At 27.7% G+C, this 21790-nt stretch overlaps 1 protein-coding gene across 1 annotated transcript in view; it reads left to right on the top strand.

Annotated features, from left to right (window-relative positions):
* The first annotated feature begins 237 nt into the window (after positions 1 to 237).
* LOC129962670 (protein tiptop-like) overlaps positions 238 to 21790 on the top strand; it is a 389561-nt gene continuing 368008 nt past the window's right edge. The window contains exon 1 of the mRNA XM_056076576.1: positions 238 to 385. Coding sequence (XP_055932551.1) covers positions 346 to 385 — 40 coding nt within the window. The 5' untranslated portion in view covers positions 238 to 345. The remainder of the gene's footprint in view (positions 386 to 21790) is intronic.

Consider the following 21790-nt stretch of genomic DNA (forward strand, 5'->3'; position numbering starts at 1 on the left):
AATTGAGTTTGTTTTTTCTGTTGAGCTGCTATCTCAGCCGGGAAGCTAACGACTTCCTTTCGGCCGTCCCGAATTCAACTTTCCCTCATCACACAGACGCAGAAACGCTCCAACATCCCACCAGATGGAGACACCAGTACGAAAAGGAGCACGAAGATCGGGACTCCTCCCAAGATGCAACTGGCGAGCGGCTGTCTATCTTTCTGACGTCACGGCAGCTACTCGCAGTTTACTGAATGGAAGGTCAGCAGCGGGAAGCGCTCTGTGATCTCCCCGCTTTTGGAACGCTTTTTAGCGTAAAAGGCGACCGCCCCTTTGTGGAGTTGTACCGTATCGGACAGCAACATGCCCAGGAGGAAGCAGGATCGCCCCAAACGCATGAAATGTAAGTGAAACTTGCTTCAGAAATGCGAGATTCGCGCGCCGCAAGGCTTAGTCGCCGCAGACGCTCGATTGTCAAATAGCTACGCTCTGCTCCTTCAATACCTTGACAGCTATCCCTCGCCTTTCCGTCAAACATCAAACCGAGCTACCGTTCGCTCTGCGCAGAAGGCCCGCTTTTTTAGGGGTCGGTTTCTTGCTCCCCTGCCGCTCAGAAGGGCCGGATTTTTTTGATGGGGCTCTGACAAGGGGCGTGAAGGGCCCTCGTGCTGACCGGACCACCGGCACGAGTTAGAACATTGTTTAAATAAATAGAAACAAAGCGCTAAAAGTGTTGCGTGTTCGGTTTTGATGACGGCGCTCTCTTTCTCACTTTTACTAAGAGTTTTCCTTTCGTTATGACAGCAGTTTTTGGATTCGTTTCAGAGGCGAGAGGTGGTTTGTTGACATTCTGATGCATATAATGAGAGATTTTGATTATTATACTTTTAAAATAAAAATAGATCGCGTGGAGATTTTTCAATTTTTTCAAAATATATTGTCAGAAGAGAGCAATGTTGTTTTCGTTTGTTGTTCGAAAAATATTTTCTTAGTAATGATTTTTTTACACTAATTAATTGAAATTTTAAGGTTTGTGTATTTAAAGTAATGACAATGATGAGAAAAGTTTTTTAGGTTCGATGTATCAAGTTTAGTAAATAAAGTTATTAGCTTTATTATGCTTGCACTTATAAGCAATCGACACTAAAATAAAATTTCAGTTATTAGTATATTGAATTTTTAATTAATCTACTATGATGGATATTTTGGTTAATTTTTAATTTTATAATTACTTTATCAATAACTAATTTATTTTTAATATTGTGCATTTAAAAAAGTAACTGGACTTATTTTAAAGGATGCAGTTGATTAATTTTTTACGAATACAAAGTGGTTTGTTTATTTTTTTTATTATTTTTTTTGTCAATGATTAATTAGAAAATTCTAATCAATCATAGACATCAATTAATTTCTATGTCAAATTTAGATAATGAATGTTGACATTGATTAAAAAATTCTATTGAGCAATTTATATATTTGTGTGTTCGCAAACAATTAAATTCTGATTTTTATTATAATTAAATATGGTAGTTTTATTGATAAAAGTGAATACATTTTAGTGAATTTTAAAACGCTAAGGAAGAAAAAGTTACAACATGTTTTTCCATTATAATGTCTAAAATGAAAGAATAGCGGGGAAATTATCTAATCATTTCTGTACTTTATGTTAGATATTAAAATTCTAGACCAATGACTTCTGTAAGAATGAGAATAACATAATAGAAAATTTCTTTGATATTTTCCAATTTTCGATTTTTTTTCTTTAATACTTAAAAAAAAAGTGAGTTTTTAAAGTAATTCTTAAAAATAAGCATCTGAGTAAGTTAAAATAATGCAAATGAGAATCTAATTCAAGTTGTTTCAGCATGCATTCTTTAGAAAATAAAAGTTCTCTGATATTCAGATCGAAACGATCTGTTAAACTGGCAGAAGGAATTGAAAATTCAAAATTTATGAAAGTTTGAAACAGTGAGAAAAAAAAATATATCAAGAAATTATCGTTTTCTTTTAGTTAAATTTTTTAACTATTATTTTTTAATTAACTAAATTTTTTGAAAAATCTATTTATTTCTTTTTGAAATACTTTCTCAAATATTTGTTGCATTATTTACATTAAAAAAATCATTGATTAATTTTAAGAGATTGAAATATATTATATAATACAATTGTATATTTATATAATTGAAACTACTTTGAAAAGAATTATTTTTTATTCATTTTGCTGTGCTAAATTTTGTTTAAAGCAGTAACTGCATAATATGTCCCTAATCACAGAGTCCTAAATTCTAAATACAAATTATATTCAGTTTGTGAGTGTTGTTGTAGTTGAATTGAATTTAAAGTAGAATTAGTTATTCAACTTAAGATGCGGATTATGGTTTCAAAATAAATAATAAATCGTAATAATTTCAAATTAAATAATTTCTATTATATTACATCTACTATCTGTTTATGTGCTTTTGGCTATAAATGCTCAAAAATGATAATAATTTTTATAATTTTTACAAATAATAATTTTGTATTAAATCATATTTAAAGTCTATGAGAACTTACCAGAATTTAAAATTACAAGTTTAAATATTAATGAAACTGATAATTACTGCATTTTTAAATTTGATGTGTGTTTTAACATTCTACATAACAAGTATAAATTATCTATTTTTTGAAGTTAATCCTTATTTTCTTTTAAAATGATAAAAAATATTTTTTATTGAATTAAATGGATTTAAAGCATATTCATTTGTCTCAATTTGAAAAAATAAGACATATATTTTCCCCTTTTAAATTAAGAAGAAAAGTCTTCGTGTATAATACAAACATGATTGAGGCGATTTAATCTTCATTTTGTAAAGATTAGATAGAATAATATATGATATTCTGATGATTAGATAGAATAATATATAATATTCTGATGATTAGATAGAATAATATATGATATTCTGATGATTAGATAGAATTAGAATGTTAATATACTTGCACACGAAATTATAAGATTCTCTTGTAAGTCGTAATGTAGGTAAATAATTTAAAATACAATTTCTTCAGATTTGTAACACAATTTTTCGATTTTTTTTAGTGAAGTTAGATAAAATATTAAACTAACTAATTTTTCATATATGTTCTGAAGCAGTTTTCTACTAATTTGAGTGAATTTTAAAATATAAAAAATGTATAACCATAAAATCTCTTCAGTCAATCAAACTATGAATTAATTTGAATCAACAATTATTTTTATATTAAAACTATCGCTCTTAATGACATTTGCCCCCATACTAGTAGATTTTTATAAGCATTTTTCGATTAATACCAAATTTCCTTCAGAAAAATTTTGACCATAATAAATTTGGAAAGATATAGAAATATTAAGTAATATCGATTAATGTTCCCTATAAAAAAATTAAAATTCAATTAAAAATGTCATTTATCCAATTTTTACATGTTTCTAATATATTTCGTTGATAAAGGTTCAAGCATCCGAAAGAAAAAAAAAAAAACACTTTGAAATTGTTAAGACCTTAATATATCTTTAAATTATTCAACTTGGTGCCACGATCCTTAATTTTTTAAGCCTTTATTTAGAACTATGCTTTGAGACCCATAGTTTAGAAGCCCTGATCTAAACATCTGATTTCTAGTATTCGTAGCTTTTGTAACCTATCTATTCTAAAAATAATAATTTCAAAAACGAAGTCAACAACAGAGCATAAAATGTGTTTCCTCTAGCTTTATGTTATTATTAAATTCTGAAGTTGTAATAAAGCATGCTAAATAACTTTTAGCATTTCAATTGCTTTAGCATGGTTGCTATATTTTGTCATGTTTATGCTATAAAGCAATCGTATAATTTAATATCAGCGATTACATCCCTTTATAAGTAAAGTTTTAATTCCAATTTATAAAGCAATGCAAGTTAGAATTTGGATTAAGTATATTGAAAATTGTCCCACCTTTTTGCATATCTTTTCATTCATGATGAGAAATTTAGAAACTCATCTCAAAAACATGAAATTACTTGTATGTGTAATTACTTATATAAAACCTAACTTTTTTAATTAGTTAGCCGTTCTGTGAGGTTAACAATAAATTTGCAAATCAATGAAAGCAAAAATTTAAGCAAGTCAAACGTATTAGTTATAGAAATTTTTATGATTGTGATTACCGAATTGTTTGGAATAAGTAATTTCTATTTAGTATTTATTTACTTATTTTTGTATTTAATTTGTTATTGCATTATGTGAGTAATATTTATATTAAGAAATTGAGATATTAATTGGATATTAATTTCCAGGTTTTTTTTTTAATACAAAAATTTTCTACACCATTTGCTTCCCCCCTCTTTAAAATTATACGCCCGAAAAGATTTAATCTATATCTGCTTGTTGTTGAAAAAATACAATACAAAATAATTTGAAATATGAAAGCAAGAGTTGCTACGACTTTACCAAAAATCATACTTAAAAACAGCATTTTTTTTCTTTTTTACTTTTTTTTAAGTGAATCCTTCGAATTCTTTTTAATCATACTTCTCCAGGTTGGTAACTTGTCTATTTTATAAATGTTCCGATTATACAGTTCTGAAAGCATTGCATCATTAGAGCGATAGATTTCCTGCTGCAATTTGAGATAGTGTAATGTAATATTAAGACAGGTGAAACCGGTGGAACCACCTGCGTGAGGACTTTTTAAGGTTTCTTAACTTATTGATTTGCTTTTTTTTTCTTTTTTTTTCGGTTTTACTGATTCTTTTGTAGAATCACTTATTTCGTATGCTTTGTCGTCTGAGAAAAAAGTAATTGCGTTATTAAAATTTTTTTATCACCTAAACCAGACGTGATGGATGTTTTAGTGACGATATAAACAGGGATTTATATTTTACCAGAATTAACATGAAGAGAAACTATGAAATTTAAATAATCGAAATAAACATTTATTTTATGAAATTTTTAAATATTTATTGCAAAATTATTTCATATAAATCTGAAAGGTTATGCTAATTATTGTGAAGAAATACACGTACATTTTTATTTCAGTTTTATAAACCAAAATATATGGCAGAGAAAAATAATTTATCGCTGACTTATTTTTTTAAATTTTTTTCCATTAGATTAATAATTTTGATTTCTTATGTTCATTTATATTTTTATTTATGTTACTGAAGAATTAATAATATTATGTTAAGAATTAATAATAAACATATATTTCATTAGTAATAAATTATTAATAAATATAACATTAAAAATTCGATCTCATGGTAATCTTTGTCTTTGTTTAAGATTCCCAAGAAACCGCATTATATTAAATTTTTTACTTCGTTACGTCTAATAAATTATTTGTTTATTTTTCTGTTGTAAAAGTAGTTTCAAAGTCTTAAAAATTTTGCCGACGAAAATGTAATCATGAGAGGAAAAACTTAAAGAAGCCCTATTACGAAAAAAATTTTTATTGCCTTTTTACCAGTTTAACATTACTATTATTGCTATTTATTTATATGCTGCATATTTTCAGTTTAAAAAAGATACATTTCACAATTAAAAAGAATCACACAAGTTAATTGTTTCTAAATAAAATTATTTTAAATTTTCTGGGAAAAAGACTTTTTTTGAATGATTTTCCTAAAATAATTCCGTAATACTTCTTTCAGTTTCGTTTTCCATATTTAAAATTCAAGGACATCATTTTATGAAATATGTAAATTTTACATACAACGAAAATAAAGTTTCAAGGACAAAATAACATACTTAGTTCTGCCTCGATAATTGCAAGTGATTCATAATCTCTGTGCTTAAAAACCGAACATTCGTTTTCATAATAAAAATAGTCCTTACAAAAGATATAACTTTATTTACTTTTCAACGTCTATACTATTTATTTCTGCTAAAATGCAGTACAAGATCATCTCAGAATAATTTCACATACAATGAAGAGATACCTATATCTTGAAGCACTTCGATGAAGTCATTGTAATTATTCTTGAAACAAAATAAATAATTGTTATAATTAAAATATATATTTAACACCTATGTACATAAAAGTGCAGAAGACAAAAAATATTGATGAAGAAAGCTACAGAAACCTTATTTATAGTTGTTGCTTTCCTCCGCCTTTTATTTTCAGACTTCACGAGAGCCTTGAACGCACGTTTTGACTTGAAAAATCCATTGTTAAACTAACATCTATAAGTTTTTAAGAATACAAAAAAAAAAAAAAAAAAAAAAAAATCCGTAGCGTAAAGTTACAAACAATTTTTTATAAGTTCGTAGAAATGATGTGTTGACAGACAGAAACGAGTAAATAATGGATAGCTTTTTTTAAAAGAAAAAAGGGTGTTGAAATTGTTCAAGTTTAACGAGCCCATGCGTGAAAAACAACCTGTAAGCTTTTCTTTTATTCCGCTCTTGTTTTCTCTACAGATGCTATGTCTATGTGTGTAAGTGTCGATCATTCCGAAATTGATGTTTGGGATAGCATCGTGCAGAGCAATCTATCCTTGATGTTCTCTGTTATGCGAACATAGAATTTTATTTTTGATACCAGGTATTTCTGCTATAAACACTTTCCGTCACTCTGCTAATGTACATAGTGGATGCGAATCATCCGTCAAATTAATTTTCTGTTTAGGCAAATTCGGTTGCTTCGTTCTGATTCTTGATGTAAAAACACATGTTGGATTTGAAAGTGTTTGAAGATCAAGTAAAAATAAAATAATCAATTAGAAAAACAGTGATTTTTAGAATGACTTCGAAGAGAAATACCATCTTAACCTTCTCATTTGAAATTTCAATCATCTTTTTGTTTAATACCGCGCTCTATTTATTTTAGGGTTTTTTTAAACATTTTTTTTAAAATTTAGACATTTATTGTGTAGTTGATTTTTTTAATAGCAAACGAATTGCCTTTGACTACCAGTTGGTTCGCTGAAGATATTAGTTATTTTTAAATTCATTTAAATTGTTTAGATATAACATCATTTCCTCGATTTCAGCAAATTGTCAAGCATTAAACTGGGTTATTTTAATTGTCTTACTTACCTATATACATATGCGAAACAATTAAATACATAGAAGAACATACACCTATTCATCGTGTACACGAATGTTTCTTATAGAGACCAATCCCAAAACAACAAACATAGAACAAACATCTCTTTTTTACTCGTCTTGTATATATTAGTATTAAAAAGAACCCCCCCTTTTTTTTTTTTTTTTTTTTTTAGCTTTTAACAATAGATGAGAATCACGCGATTAAATATTTGTCTAAACAATGAAAACGTATTGAATTTCAAGATAACAATATAATATACTGTTGGAAATAACCCAAAAAATATTTTTTAAAAAATTATCAAAATTTAAGAAAAATTTGGTAGATTTTTAAATTGGCGTCATTAAAAAGACAATTTTTAAAATTTGGAAATGGTGTAAAATTAATTTTGGTGTAAAAGTATTAATGGAAATCTTCCCGAAGAAACGCCAAAATTCAACTGAATTTTCTTAAATTGAGATGCTAATTAAATTTTCAAAGAAATTTCTCCGAGATGTACATTCTCCCCCTCAGAGATATAAATATGGGCCAAATTGGATTGTTGTAGGTCAGATGGTTTGATCTGTAGAACGCCGACACGCACATTCATCTTCATTATTATAAAGATAAAGATCTATTTTTACATAGAAAATCAACGAGCATTAATTTTAATTATTATTTCAGCGAATGGCATATAAAAAATGAAGTTTTATCAATTGTTATTCCGCTACTCTATATGTTTTTAAAATTCCAAATTGCAGTTAAAATTTTGAGGAAGATTTAAAGGTGTGTAAAATGAAGAGAAAAAAAAAAGAGAGGAAATATTATATCTTGCAAAAGCTCCATTGGCAGGAGGCGATAGCGGAGATTAGTCTGTTGCTCTTTTGTTTTCGTATGCACATGTGTTACGTAGCATATTTACATAACACTAAAACAGACGTTTGAATTCTAAGTGCGCTGACTCGTAAAAACTCATTCCGATATGAGTCCGAGAAATTTATGTGTAGAGTGTTTGTGCTGTCATGAATTTCACGGTTTTCAAGAATAAACGCTGGCTTGCACGTGTTCTCTTAAAAGTAATCCTGATTGTAAAGGGTAACATCAAAAGTACTGTATGTTGTTTGAATATTCAACTAAGCACTAGCAACTAAGTTTAAAAATTATCCACTTATTTTCGGAATTAATAATTAATTCTGTTATAAAGAAATTTTTATGATAGAATTTTATCCTTTTTCAAGCATTATCATTTATCCATTTTGAGTATTAAAGAGAAAATTTTATTTCATAAAAGGAGTTAATACTTATGAATGCATTTATAAATGCTTGTTTCCACATTCTTTAATTTTAAATGTTTTGAATTTAGTAATAAATTTGTTTTCAAGAACTTAAACTGAAACTGATAGAAGCTTCGTTTGTTTCGAAAATATACATTTTCGAATGCAAAGAAAAAAAATGAAGTTGTTAATTCAAAGTAATACACTGTTGTAATTGCTATTATTAGATGACGACTAAATTTACTTAAATCGAAAAGCATGTTTTTACATTTTTAAGACCGAAGATTATAATTTTAATTATTTCACCTTTTGTTTAAAAACTAGGGATGAATTCGAACTAACATTTAGTAGAATATTTCTTTCAAACTCATCTTTTGGCGAGTTGACAAATAATCTGACTAATCAAGGGGAAAAAAATCGGAGTGTTTAATGTTTGTTTGCTTCAAAACTGATGGTGTTAAATATTGTTCAGAGACGCATATTTGTGGTGTTAAGTGTAAAATTTTTATATTATTGTATTTGCAGTGGCATTTTGAACAATAAAAAAAATTATGTAATACTTATAATTATTAAAATCCTTGTAATAATTTCACTAGTAATGTTTGCATTCTTTATATTTCATTAGTATTTTAAATGCATTAATTCATTCGCTTTATGCTAAATAACTAAAGAAGGAATTTATGCTATTTGCATAGCTTTTAAAGTCTTCTTTAATTCCTGTAAACCGGATTTATGACAAAAATAAAATAGACCCAAATGTCATGATTTGTAAGACAAGATACTACATATCAAACTTCACAAAGAGCTTGCTTGCAAATTGTGAATTCTGACTAATTAACACCTGTTGAAAAGATGAACTGATCAATCATATTGGTGGACTTAATGCATTTTTTGGGTGTTGCTCAAAAAGATGAAGATAATCGAAGTTAAATAAAAAAAAATATTCATTAACAAATATGAAAAATGAATTCTATAAGACAATCTTTAAGACAATTAAAAAAAATCTGTAAAGACTTGTTGAGATGATGGAACCGTGTTTCCTCGTGAATTTGAGGCAGATACAAATAGCAATTTATTTGCATGCAAAGTTAGCAGAAGCTGAACATTTTTATTAGATACAGAATATAAATGAGATAACGAGCAAAATATATTAAATATCTACTTTCCAAATTTAAATAATTTGTAATTTGAGATGGTTCTCAGAAACAAGATCTTGAGTGTTTAATGTTTTTACAAATAAACATTTTTCTTAAATTTAAATTGCCGGTTTTCTATTCATGCTTTAAAAACTGTATATACATAATTTTTTGATATCAAATAAATTCTAAAGACGAGTCATTATTCGCTTATTTAAAATAAGATTAATCCATGCGGGTGTTAGCACACAGGAGTTTTCCTGAATTTTTGTGGGGAAATGAGTGTTATTCCTATTTCAAACTTTAATTTCACTTTAATTTTGTAAATTTTTTTGAATAATTACTTTGCGTTAAATATGTACTGAAATTTTGAATATTTTAATTGAATCTTCACTATCTTCTCTGCTTAAGTCTAAGATTTGCAAAGAAAATTTTTTTGTGCCTTATTTTGACATTTAAAAATTATGATAAGCTAGTTAGTAAATTATGATAAAATATTTATAAAGTTTTGGTTTAAAAAACCAGTTGCAAATATACAAAAGTTATTAATTATAAACCTCATAATTAATATGAAAAATGATTCCAGAGCAGTAGATATTAATGAGTCCACTCCAGAGACTATCACAAAATTATCAATTTTTCGGCTTTATTTTTGCGACTTTCGAAGCATTAGACCTTTAATAATAATACTTCTATATATGTCTGACAAGTTACCTTATAGTCTATAAGTTATAAACTATATAGTCTATAAGTTACCTTAAATTTACTTCTTTTTTAATTTTTAAAGTCTTTTGTTTTCACAATTGATTCCACTTTTACTAAAAATGTTTTGTTGCTGTTATAAGAATTCATCAATTTGTAAGAAATATTTTACCTTGTATCCATAAGGAGATATATAATGCTTTTGAAATTGATTTAAATGTGGATCACTAATAAACCTAGATATCAAGTTCAGATCCTTTTAGTAGGCAGCAATTAAAAATAAATTTGATTATAGGTTATTCCGGTTAAGTAATATGCCTACAACTATAAAATTTGACTTCGCCGACTCATTTGGCTCGAAAATAGTAACATTTTTAGTTGTAAGTAAATTTTTTTCTTGTTTATCGTTTTGCGCAAAATGAATATTGCTTCCACTATTACTATTACTTAAAACATTTATAAAATAATATTCATTTTACCGTCAATTTTATGGTTGCTATCATAATATGTTATTTGGTGACATATATGCATTTAAGGCATTGATTTATTTATTGATACTTGTGGATTTCGTGTAAAGAATATATAATTAAACAGTAAAATTGAAAGGCGGAATATCGTTTCATCTAGGTCATGACAATCATACTGTGACCAAAAATTTAAACAATTTTTTTCATTGATTAATTGAATAAAATCTGATAAAAGAATCAGTTCATATTTGCTAAAACCGCTTACAAGAAATTTGACATCTTAAAGTAGATTTGCGTGTCTGTTTCGTCTTCCATCTCCTTATGATAAATACCGATTATCCGTTTTGAACCCTTCAATCACTTGTCACTGTTATAATAACTTATTTAGGAAACATAACCCTTTAATATTTTAAATTTGTAACATTACTTTCATTAATAAGGATGCTTCAGCTGATATCTATGCCGCTTAAACATGGATTATGCTCAATTTATCTCAGCTGTGCTAAGAATTTATTTAATACTCAATTTCAATCCGATTTTCGATCAGTGTTTGCTCGAGGCTTTCGACCTGCTCAGATATTCGAGCGTCCTTCTCACGTTGTGTGGCGACTTGATTTATGTAAGATGGGGGCAAAAAAGTGTACAATACACATGTCCGTGCCCGTACTTTTGTAGGGAAGAGAAATTTATGTCTTCCGGTGGACATAAGTAGGGGTAGGTGACATGGGAACTGCTTTCCTTGATCTGGCGTTTTATGTAAAAAGGTGGCTGCTTGTCTATCTTGGAGGACACAAATGTGGGGTTGCGGTTTCTTCATTCAGGTACACATTGTGAACGGAAATGACACATGGGTGAGATTTGGTAATAAAATAGTTGCAAGGGGACGAGAGACAGTGGCGGGTCACTGGATTTCAGCAAAGTGAAATTCATCGTCATGTTTGATCCAGTGACAGATGAAAACATTCGTTTGATTTAGGAGATTCAAAAGCGATAACAAACAACTGGGGATTGAGCCTCAGTATCCGGGAAAAGAAACGTCGCTAACAGCTTTTGGGAATTTTTGATTTGCAAGTTTTTATTTCACATTAACTTAAGCACTTGTTTATTGAAAATGTGATTAAGTTTTTCTTACTTTTCTTTTTCCATAAATTGCTTGGTGATTGTTGTAAAATGAATCAGAAACCTCAATACTAAATGTGTAAGTGGAGAAGAAATGCATACAATCCGGAAAGGTTTAAAATATATCTACTAAATTTCATTAATTATTAACTAATTTTTAATTCTAACATTGCTTATATGAAAAAAATTACTTAAGATGAAAAATACTATATTATTTTATCTATTAGTCATTTCATGTTAAGAATTAATGTGAAAATATGCTTTAAAAAATAGTTATTTTAAAAGCTGACCAATTTCTAACCGTATTTCAATTCAATATATAATGAAAAAAAAAAGTAATTTAATATTTCAAGTTTTCTAGAGAACTTTTCATTTCTTAAATTTAGCTATTTTAAATTCCCTTTTCAATTGATTTGCATTCCCCCCCCCGTTAGTATTTTCGTCAATATTTGCAGCTTATTATAGCAACATGAATTTATATATGTGCGTATATATATCCTTATACATATATATCCTACAAGCCTTTCATAATGCGTATGCTTTAAATGTAATATCCAACTTTAGTTGTGGAAAGATTTGAGAATTTATTTGATTGTGATTATTATTCTTAGTTTTGTTTTTAAGGAAGGAATTGTTAGATCTTAAACTATTCAATGCTTCGGTTTTTTAAATTTATATATTGCAATTCCCATTTAAATTTTAAGCTTTCATTGCATTATTGCTCTTCCAAATGAATATCTACTTTTTTACATTATTTTGTTTGAAGAATAGACTTAAGAAAAAAATTTGACTAAACTGTTGAGAAAAAAAAGGCAATTGAAATTGTTTTTTTTAAACTGCATTTATGAAGAATGCCGATAATTTTCATTCAAATATTTTTCAATCCGACTTCAATCTAGCAATTAGTATTTAAGTACATTTTTGATATATCAATTCTTTTATGATGTTCTTTCTCTTGAAATATCTAAATTTAAAAATCTTAACATATCATATCCTATCAGAACATTGGTATGGTATTTCTGTAACAAATGCTTACAATTCGGTAAAATTTATTTAATAAACTTTTCTTTACGCAATCAATGATATATATATATATATATCACTGACATATTACGGTAAGGCTTTTACATCATCATTTCTGCATAGAGATTTGATAAATATTATTGTAATTTTCATTGAAGATGAGACGATCGGATAAATTTTTTTTTCTCGTTCCAGATAGATAGGTACCTAGTTGGTTAACTTACTGACCGTTGTGTTTATCGCTTTACATAAAGATTATAGGTTGGGAATGAACTGGCAGGTGATACAATCTAGAAGGCCTATAGATACTTAATTAACGCATAATTCTGAAGAATTAATGATCTTGTTACCTTCAACCAAGAATTTTATGCTGGATTACTGATGGATATCTGAAAATATTAATTTTATGACAAGACAACCGTTCTGATTCATTTTGCGATCAATCATTTGAAATAATTGTAATCCATCATTTAAAATTAATTAAATAATTACATAATATTTGCTAGGGAATGTTCCGTTTTCAGTCGCGTTTTTTACTTTGAAAGATTTAGTTAGTGTAATGTTAGCGAAGAATATAATAATAATAATGAGAAAAGTAAGGAAAAAAAAAAGTGATTAATGCTGAAAACATGTTTGAAACCTGCATGCATTTCTGTTCAACAAAAATCCCAAGTTCCGCGAATCATTCGGAGCGGATAAATGAGCAATTAATTTTTGCTTTTTTCTACCGAGGACAATTTTTAAGAGTTATCTTAATCAAAATTATCTTCAGTAGCTTACTAATGGAGAATTTTTGAAGGTAAAATAGTTTTGTAAACTTACCCGTTTCTATAAAAGTAATTGTATATAAACTAGATTACTTTTCAGATTCATGATAAAATATTCATGAATACTTTGTAGTATTTTGACAGATTAAATGTAGTTTTTCTAATAGTAATTTGGCAGCTTCGAATCGTGTCACATAACAATAATTAAAAAAAAATGGTTAATTGTTGGACAATGTCTTTTATATTCTTGATTCATTCGTATTATTTGATCGAATGTAAATTTTGTATTTAATGTTTTGTATGGCACTTTAGTGGTAATGAGTTCGTTAGTGAATTTAGCTCAAAATTTCTTAAAAATCTACAATTTCAATGCAAGCACCACATGTCTAGTCGGTTTTTTTTTCGCAGATCTTTATTTCTTTGTGTATCATGTTCACAAATACTCTGATTGAATTTTTTTTGGTATTTGATTGAAAGAGTATAAAACGTGAAGATTCGTCAAAATCGCAAACTTGGAGTTTTTTTATAATTGCAATATTTTGTTTATAAAGAAATAAAAAGAGTCTTATCAAAATATTTAAAATATTTTCTCAAATTGTTTTCCTAAACGTAAATACGTTTCTAAATTCTGAGACAAAAATAAAAACGGCAATTAAGTTGCAAATAAAAAAAAAATTATAACAAAATTGAATCATAGTTTCGATTACTGCCTGTAACATTTATCATAGTATTAAAAAATTAATAGTTTAAAAAATAAACACGGTTAAAATATTTTCGGTTTTAAATTATATTATGGCAAAACATGCAGCAAAAGTATTGCTTATTTATGGGGGAGCGTAAAGGGACAGATTGAACATTAAATCGGTTATTCGTTAGAAAATGACTACACGATAATTTTTTTTATAAAAGTTAAATTTAATTTCTTAAAATATGAAGAATCTAAATTGGAATCCTAATGTGACAGATGTCATTAGACATTTTGAAATGGATCGCGCGTGCTTTATTTTCAATTTGAACAATTTCCACTTTCTCGATTTACACCAATAAACCGGGAGTTAGCGAACTGAGAAATGCACAAGTAAACGGGAACAGTTCAAAAATCTAAGTTCTTACCTTCCCACACTTTTTTTCTTCCCTTATCGATTGATAATAAAAACCATCTCCATCAATACATGCGTGCTCCCCATGACTTACCACGAATAACTCTATCCGGAGTTCACTCTACGAGGGCAAAAGTGCGGTTTGAAGGGAGAAAAATATATAAAAAAGGATCGATCTTACGATGTTATTTCGAGCTCTAGGGGTTTCCGATTTTGAGACTACAAATTGTCCGGCAGTTTAAAACGGCGGAGCGTTTCTCGGATAAGAAAGAAAAAAAGGACAGAAAAAGAGTTGGAAAAATTTTACTTACTTTGTGGTAGAATTTCGGTGTGCGTATTGAATTTCTGCGTGGCACTTTTTTTTTTTCGCGTACATTCCATCGTTTTTCTCTCTCACTTTCTCGTCAAAACTTATTTTCATGTTCGACATTTTTGGAGGATTGCGCAAGTTAAAATTTTTTTCAAATATAATATAAAGCAGTTATTAAAATTTAACCGACAATGAATGTCGCTTTTTTTTTGTGTGTGTTGTACAAGCTTTCAGACAACTATTGCGCAGAATTGGCTCCACTTCTAAAAAATCGAATGGTGTAAAATGTTTGGACATATTTATATTGCACATAAGATGTATATTTCGCATTTCGTTTTTCGTATTTGGAAATAAAATAAGTTATTTAAATTTTCATGGAAATTAAATGAATGTCCAATGATATGTAAAACATGTTTATTTATTTATTTTTTTGTTTTACAAATAGAAAAAAGTATTTTTTCGCTAAATTATATTCATCATAATCTAATTTGTTTGTACTATTTAGTTCAATTTAAAGTACTCTTTTGCAATGATTTATACCTAAAAGAAATTTTATCATTATCTTTAAATTTCTATAAATACGATTTTTTTAACTTCAAGTAAAATAATCAAATTTCACTCCATTTTAATTTAATTATGAATAAAGAAAAAAAAAAACTATTTAAAAAAGAAAGAAAGAAGAAAGAAAAGCATTATAATGCATTTTCTTTTTTCGATATACACCTGAAAATCAAAATAGTTAGCCACGAGTCATTGTTGAATATGTCCTAAATTTTCTTTTTAACTCAAATGCAGATAAGTATCAAAGTTTAGAACTGAATTTAATAGTTGTCATACATATGATTGTTGTATAATGTTGTTGTTGTATAAATACATATGATTGTAGTATAAAAATTTAACTTCTGACATTTGTCTAATTATAGTGGATCTATCAAATATATTCAAAGAGAGACTCATAGAAATCTAAATATTTATTTTGTACAACAGAGAGAAACTTCTGCTTACCTCAGTTGCTTGCATGTATTTTCTTATTTTGTTATAAACATGATTCGCATCTTGCCTTTTTAAACTAATAAGTAAGGGCAACCAATAATTAAGGATAGGTTGTAGCTATGTAATTAATTAATACAACAATGCAAAACTTTATATAATTGAATTCATCTTAATTTAAATTAAATACATAAAAGATCCATCTACTTATGTTTATAATATATACCTATAGAATTACATCTCAAAATGGAAATCAACACATTTGCTATTTATGATTCGTTTTGTACCGAAAGAGTAAAGAAAAATATTTTATTTTCTTCTGACGATAATTCCCTAATAAGCCTTGTTAGCATGATTTGCTTATCTTTTTATTTCACCATTGATACCAAAAAAAACCTTTCATGGTTGATCGCAATTCAATCTCCAATCCACCAACTAGCTTGTTATCCGGATCATTATCGATTTGCTTACATTTTCAGATTTTCGTCTTCCTCAGATAGTACCACATTGGAGGAATAGAAAACGAAGAAAGAAACAAATGTTCACCATTTCGTTCACGTGTGGTTTACCATCTTGAACATTTTATCTGTGCGAATCGGAGGAAGGGGAAATCTGTTTCCTACCCCTCCCCGGCAGAAAGATGAACCGATCCATTCCTTTAATAAGTTTACCTTCCACTTTTGAGTAACTTTGATTTATTGTAGCAACATGCAAGCTATTGTAACACCACATTTATTACAAGATCTCGATGACAGCTCTACAATAATACCGCCAGCAGTGGAATCGCGGGTGAAATTACGTGACTCTGATCACGTGAACTTTTAAGTTTGTTAACCCATCGCGATTTTTATTGTGAGTAATTTTTTGAAAAGGGGACGCGCGATTTCCAAGTAATGGAAGAATGATGCGTCTTGTTGGCTGCTAACAATGCGCACTGTCCATATCAGGGAAGGCCAGGATCACGTTTATTACATCAATAACATGCTTAGAGGCGGCAAGAATCTTCGTAAATTCCGATCATCAGACTACTATAATGAAAAATTAAAGGTGAGGTTGCGCTTCAAGAGTGATTTATTGGCATTCTTCCGTCGACTTTTATATCCGTATGTGGGCTACAGATTGGACTGTACTTGTAATTGTTGAAAAGGTCTGATTATGCCTCATAATGGAGCGGACTTTAATTAGGTGACTTCTAACAGATCTTTGATACTGGTATTCATAAACCTTTTGTGGTAGCTATCTCCAAAAATGATTGCTTCAGAAAAGGTTCGAGTATAAATCTTATCTTATCTTTCATCCGTTTTATTTTTATACTAATATTAATTGTGAAAATGACATCCTCTCTTCTCAATACACAAGTTTTGTTGTTTAAAGAAAGTAACTGTTCTGTAAGAAGTTCATATTTCTTGTTTGCTTTTATTATTATTATTATTATTTTGATATTCGTGAAATTTGTATGAGAAAGTTTCATCTCAGTTTATTTTTTTATTTATTTATTTAATGCTTACAGAGCCGGTTATGAATTTTTTTGACGAATTACTATTATCTGTGCTCTACAGAAGAAGAAAAAAAACTAAGCTAATCTAAAAATGAACAAGCTCTAAAATCTAAAAAAATCTAATAGAGGTATGAGAGGAAAAGGTTCGGTCACATAATATAGTTTTCACTATTAAATTAGATTGTTACTGTATTTCGAAGTGGACTGCGAAATAATAATGATAGTGTTTCTCTATAAATATAACTTTAGCTTATTCATTTTTTAAAGACAATCATATTTAAATGCTTTGCGCACCTTAAAAATTCAATTTTACTTGCAAGACAGTGTTTTGTCTAATTGCTTAGAGTATCTATAGATTTATAGTCAAGCATTTCAATAGTATAAATTTATTCGCTAATAATAAAATGCAAAATTTTTTAAAGTAAAAATATAGTTCCGATGTAGAACAATTGAGTGAAAAAAATATGCAAAATTGTCTCTTTTTACAGGTTCAATAACTGCAGAACAAATGAGTGCAATTTGCTTATTTGTGAACTACATGTATTTCTGTTAAATTTACGGTATGAATATCGAAAATTAATTTGCTCAAAATAATAACTAAAATTTTGTTTTGTTGGAATCACATTTCAATTTGGAACTATTATACTATATATTAAAACAGCATCATGAATCATTATAAAATTTGATGCATCGAATTTGTTTTGGTTATTTAAAATTTCTTTTTAAATTAGCCATTCCTGGCGTTTAAAAGTTTCAATTAAATATTTTTGTAACAATTTTAATGGTTTCCGCATCAAAATATTTCTAAATTAAAATTTTGGTAAGGATATAACTATTTTAGAAGCCTAATGCAGTTCTGTTCATTGTGCTATGCAGTTCGCCAATTTTCTACCTATATGTTTATACATCCAATAATATCGCAGAAAGGAGTGGAAGTGCTTAAAAATGAATTTAGTTTGGAAAATTTTGGCCATTGTTTGATTTTGAATTTAAATCTTTGTTGTAAGTACAAAAAAAAAAAAAAAATGTTTTAAAAATTTTTATTGAAAATGTACCTTATGCTGAAACCTATTCAAAATGGGAAGATAACTCGAACTTTCATATCTTGATCATCAACAAAAATAAAACCAGGACGAAATACTTACATCATCAATGAGAATGATTTTAGTTTTATTTCAACAGCGAAATAAATATTTGAAAAGTATCTTAAAATATTATTTAAAAATTGGAAAAGTTAATACGGAAATGATGGTATATTGAGTTTTAAGATGATATAAGGATTATTTTTGTTCTGTAATATCTTTGGAAGCTAACGCGGAAATATGACAAAATTTCTATTACTTTTAATTAATTAAAATTCTAATTGAAATTTCCAACAAAAAAATCGTACATTTTTATCCTTTAAAGATTATAGGTGGCAAGTTTAGTAACTAAATGAAACGGTCAGGCATGCAAAGCGTCAACACACTCATAGATACACATATGCATTCCTCTTTAATATTAGTAGATGTAAAAATAATGTGTCTATGAACTAAAAAAAATGTACAACTGATTTTTCCTAAACCAAATTATGCGGACATTATCTCTTAGAAAGTTGAATATGATTTTGTTTTGTTTTTATAACATATTTCTATCTCCAAATTTCTTATTTTCTTATTTTAACACTAATGATATAAAAAATTTGCTTGACATTCTCCAAATCATATCTATGAGTACAGAAACACGAATTATTAAATTTCAAAATGATTATTCATGTAATGGTTTGACTTAATTGTTATTGCTTTTTTTATTGTCTGTTGCATTAAAATTAGAAACAAAATTTTAACAAGTTACACTATTAAGCTTTTAAAGATTTTTACCTTATAATTTTGTCGGACGTTATCAGTTAACAACAGTAAACAATAAAAGAATTTGAAAATTCTAAAAGAAGGAAACCATTTCCACAGAAACATATATGCAAGCAGAAAAAAAAGATGATCTTTTTTTTTCAATTTATTAATCTTGATAATTTATTGTTTATGAGTTTATTATGAATTTTTCTAAGAAATCATATTCGCTTTTATTTGATTTGAATTTTTAAAAAATGTCATTTGTAAATCCCCCCGCTTTTTTTAATCACTTTTTTCAATGTAGGTAGATTTAAAGAATTGAGATCTCTTTTTAAATGTGTTTTCCTCATTTCACTGTTTTCAAAATTAGTGATTTTAACAAAATAAATTTTCGAATTCGTTTACCAAATAGCTGTGTTCCGGTAACATTAAAATAACTTATTTTCGAAGTTCATATTTTAGAGTATTTTTTGATGACAGATTTTAAAATGTAAACAATCTTAATTGGATATATTAGCGATCTTTTGTAATAAAATTATTTTTAAAACACTGGTCTTAGCATATATCGGCAGTTAAGGCAATCATTTTTACATTATTATTAACGAAGTACAGAGAAAACATTCTAATCGTCAAAAACTCTTCACATTTCAGATCTTCTAGAGTTTGAAAAAATACATTTTTGGCATTATGTCTATCTATCTATTTTTGTTCACAATATCTCAAAAACTCTTTGAGCCAGATAGATGAAATTTGGCAATGGCTACATAACAAATTTATAAATTTCTATCAAATTTTGAGAATAAACCAATCAGAGGAAGTCTTTCTTTTGGGCTATTTGAAAACAAGTGAACACAATAACTAATGTCAAAAGCTAGATAGCTAACTCAATAATAAATGTCAAAAGCTAGATAAATAAAATGTGGTATGCAGGTTTAGCAACTAAACTGTAGATTCTTAGCAAATTTTGAATTAGATTTGCAAAATGGTTGATAATTTGTCGTTCTGTAATTTGTCAAGCATGCAAACATAATAACTGAAATCAACGAAATTTCGTATGTGATCTTGTGACTACAAGTGTAGCACCGTCTCAAATTTTGGTTAGAATAAAGGTGTTCAAAATATGTATTCGAAAACATTGATTAAAATGCTAGATTGAAGCCGAAGATCTATGTTTCGCATTATTCGGTAAGGCCATAGAAGGCAATTATGGTCTTATCCAAGGTCCTCAATTTTATGCGGGGAGACGGGAATAAGACCTTTATTGGAGAGTAAGCGAGAAAATTTCAGGAAGGCTGTTTCCGCTATATAATATTCAGATATAGAAAAATTGGAAAAAAAGATATTTTGATGCGTTTATGATATTAATTAACATGTTTTAATAACCGGTAATGATGTAGCAACTTTAGTGAATGAAAAATTAAGGAAAGAAGCGACAGATAAAGATTAAATTCATTCTAGGTGTTAACTATATAAAGAATAAATTGTTAATTTTTTTTGGACAATATTATTAATTATCTTAATAGCCTATTCAAGCCTAGCCAAGAAAATTTTATCTTAATAGCCTATTGAATTTCAGTAAATATTTTTTAAATTACAAAACATAAGAATTTTTTAAAGCATATGTAATATATTAATATAATTTTTATTTTGCAAATTTTAAAATTTAATTTCATTTATCTTTTTTTTTGCCAATTTAAGAAAATTTTTTAAAAAAAATCTATAAAATGAAATTTTTAAGCATCTTATTCTTTTATTGTTTTGAAGCTTTGAAATGTATGTTTAATCGTTCTCTTCATAAACTATTTAAATATTTAATAAAAATTATCTTTTATGATATAAAAATGACCTCAGGCATTTGTTAATGTAATTCTCAGATTTCATTTGCATAATGCATGATTTCGTTTTCTTTTTATACCTGTATCTTCACAATAATTTTTTTTTATACTAGTAGCTTATGGTTAATGAATTTGCAAATAGGAAAGAGTTACACTTGAACATTAAACTATGAGAATTTAAGAATTTCTATTCGTGCTCTGTAATGTACTATTATTTTCTTTTGTAATGCTCGCTATGTAATCTTAGTGAAGAACATTATTTACTATTAGATATTTGTACTTCTATCACTTGATTAATTGAGAATAATAATTACTTCAAGACCCTTTGTTTAGAATGCAAGTCAAAGAGTTTTTGCATCATTTGCATCCGTAATAAAGGGTTATAAAAGTTTTCGCCTGACTTTTAATTAATTCTGAGAACTCTCTTTGTTCTGCGAATTTTTATTTACAAGATTTAAGTCAGCTGCCTTCATAAAACCTATCTTCATGATTCAGCTTTATGTATTCCGTATATTATTTGTTTTAATATGTATTTTGCTTTTGAGGTCTCTTGTATATAGAATAATTTTAGTTACATTTAATGGTTCAAATCTTTAGGAAACAGCAACAATTGCTAGTTTGTTATATTTTGCTTTAAAGCTAATTCGTAGTGAAAATCAAAATAATAATTTATAATTCTTATTATTAAAGGAGTGTGTGTGTGTGTGTGTGTGTGTGTGTGTGTGTGTGTGGGTGTGTGTG

This window comes from Argiope bruennichi, chromosome 3 (genome assembly GCF_947563725.1).
Source record: "Argiope bruennichi chromosome 3, qqArgBrue1.1, whole genome shotgun sequence".
In the NCBI taxonomy this organism is placed as follows: Eukaryota; Metazoa; Arthropoda; class Arachnida; order Araneae; family Araneidae; genus Argiope; species Argiope bruennichi.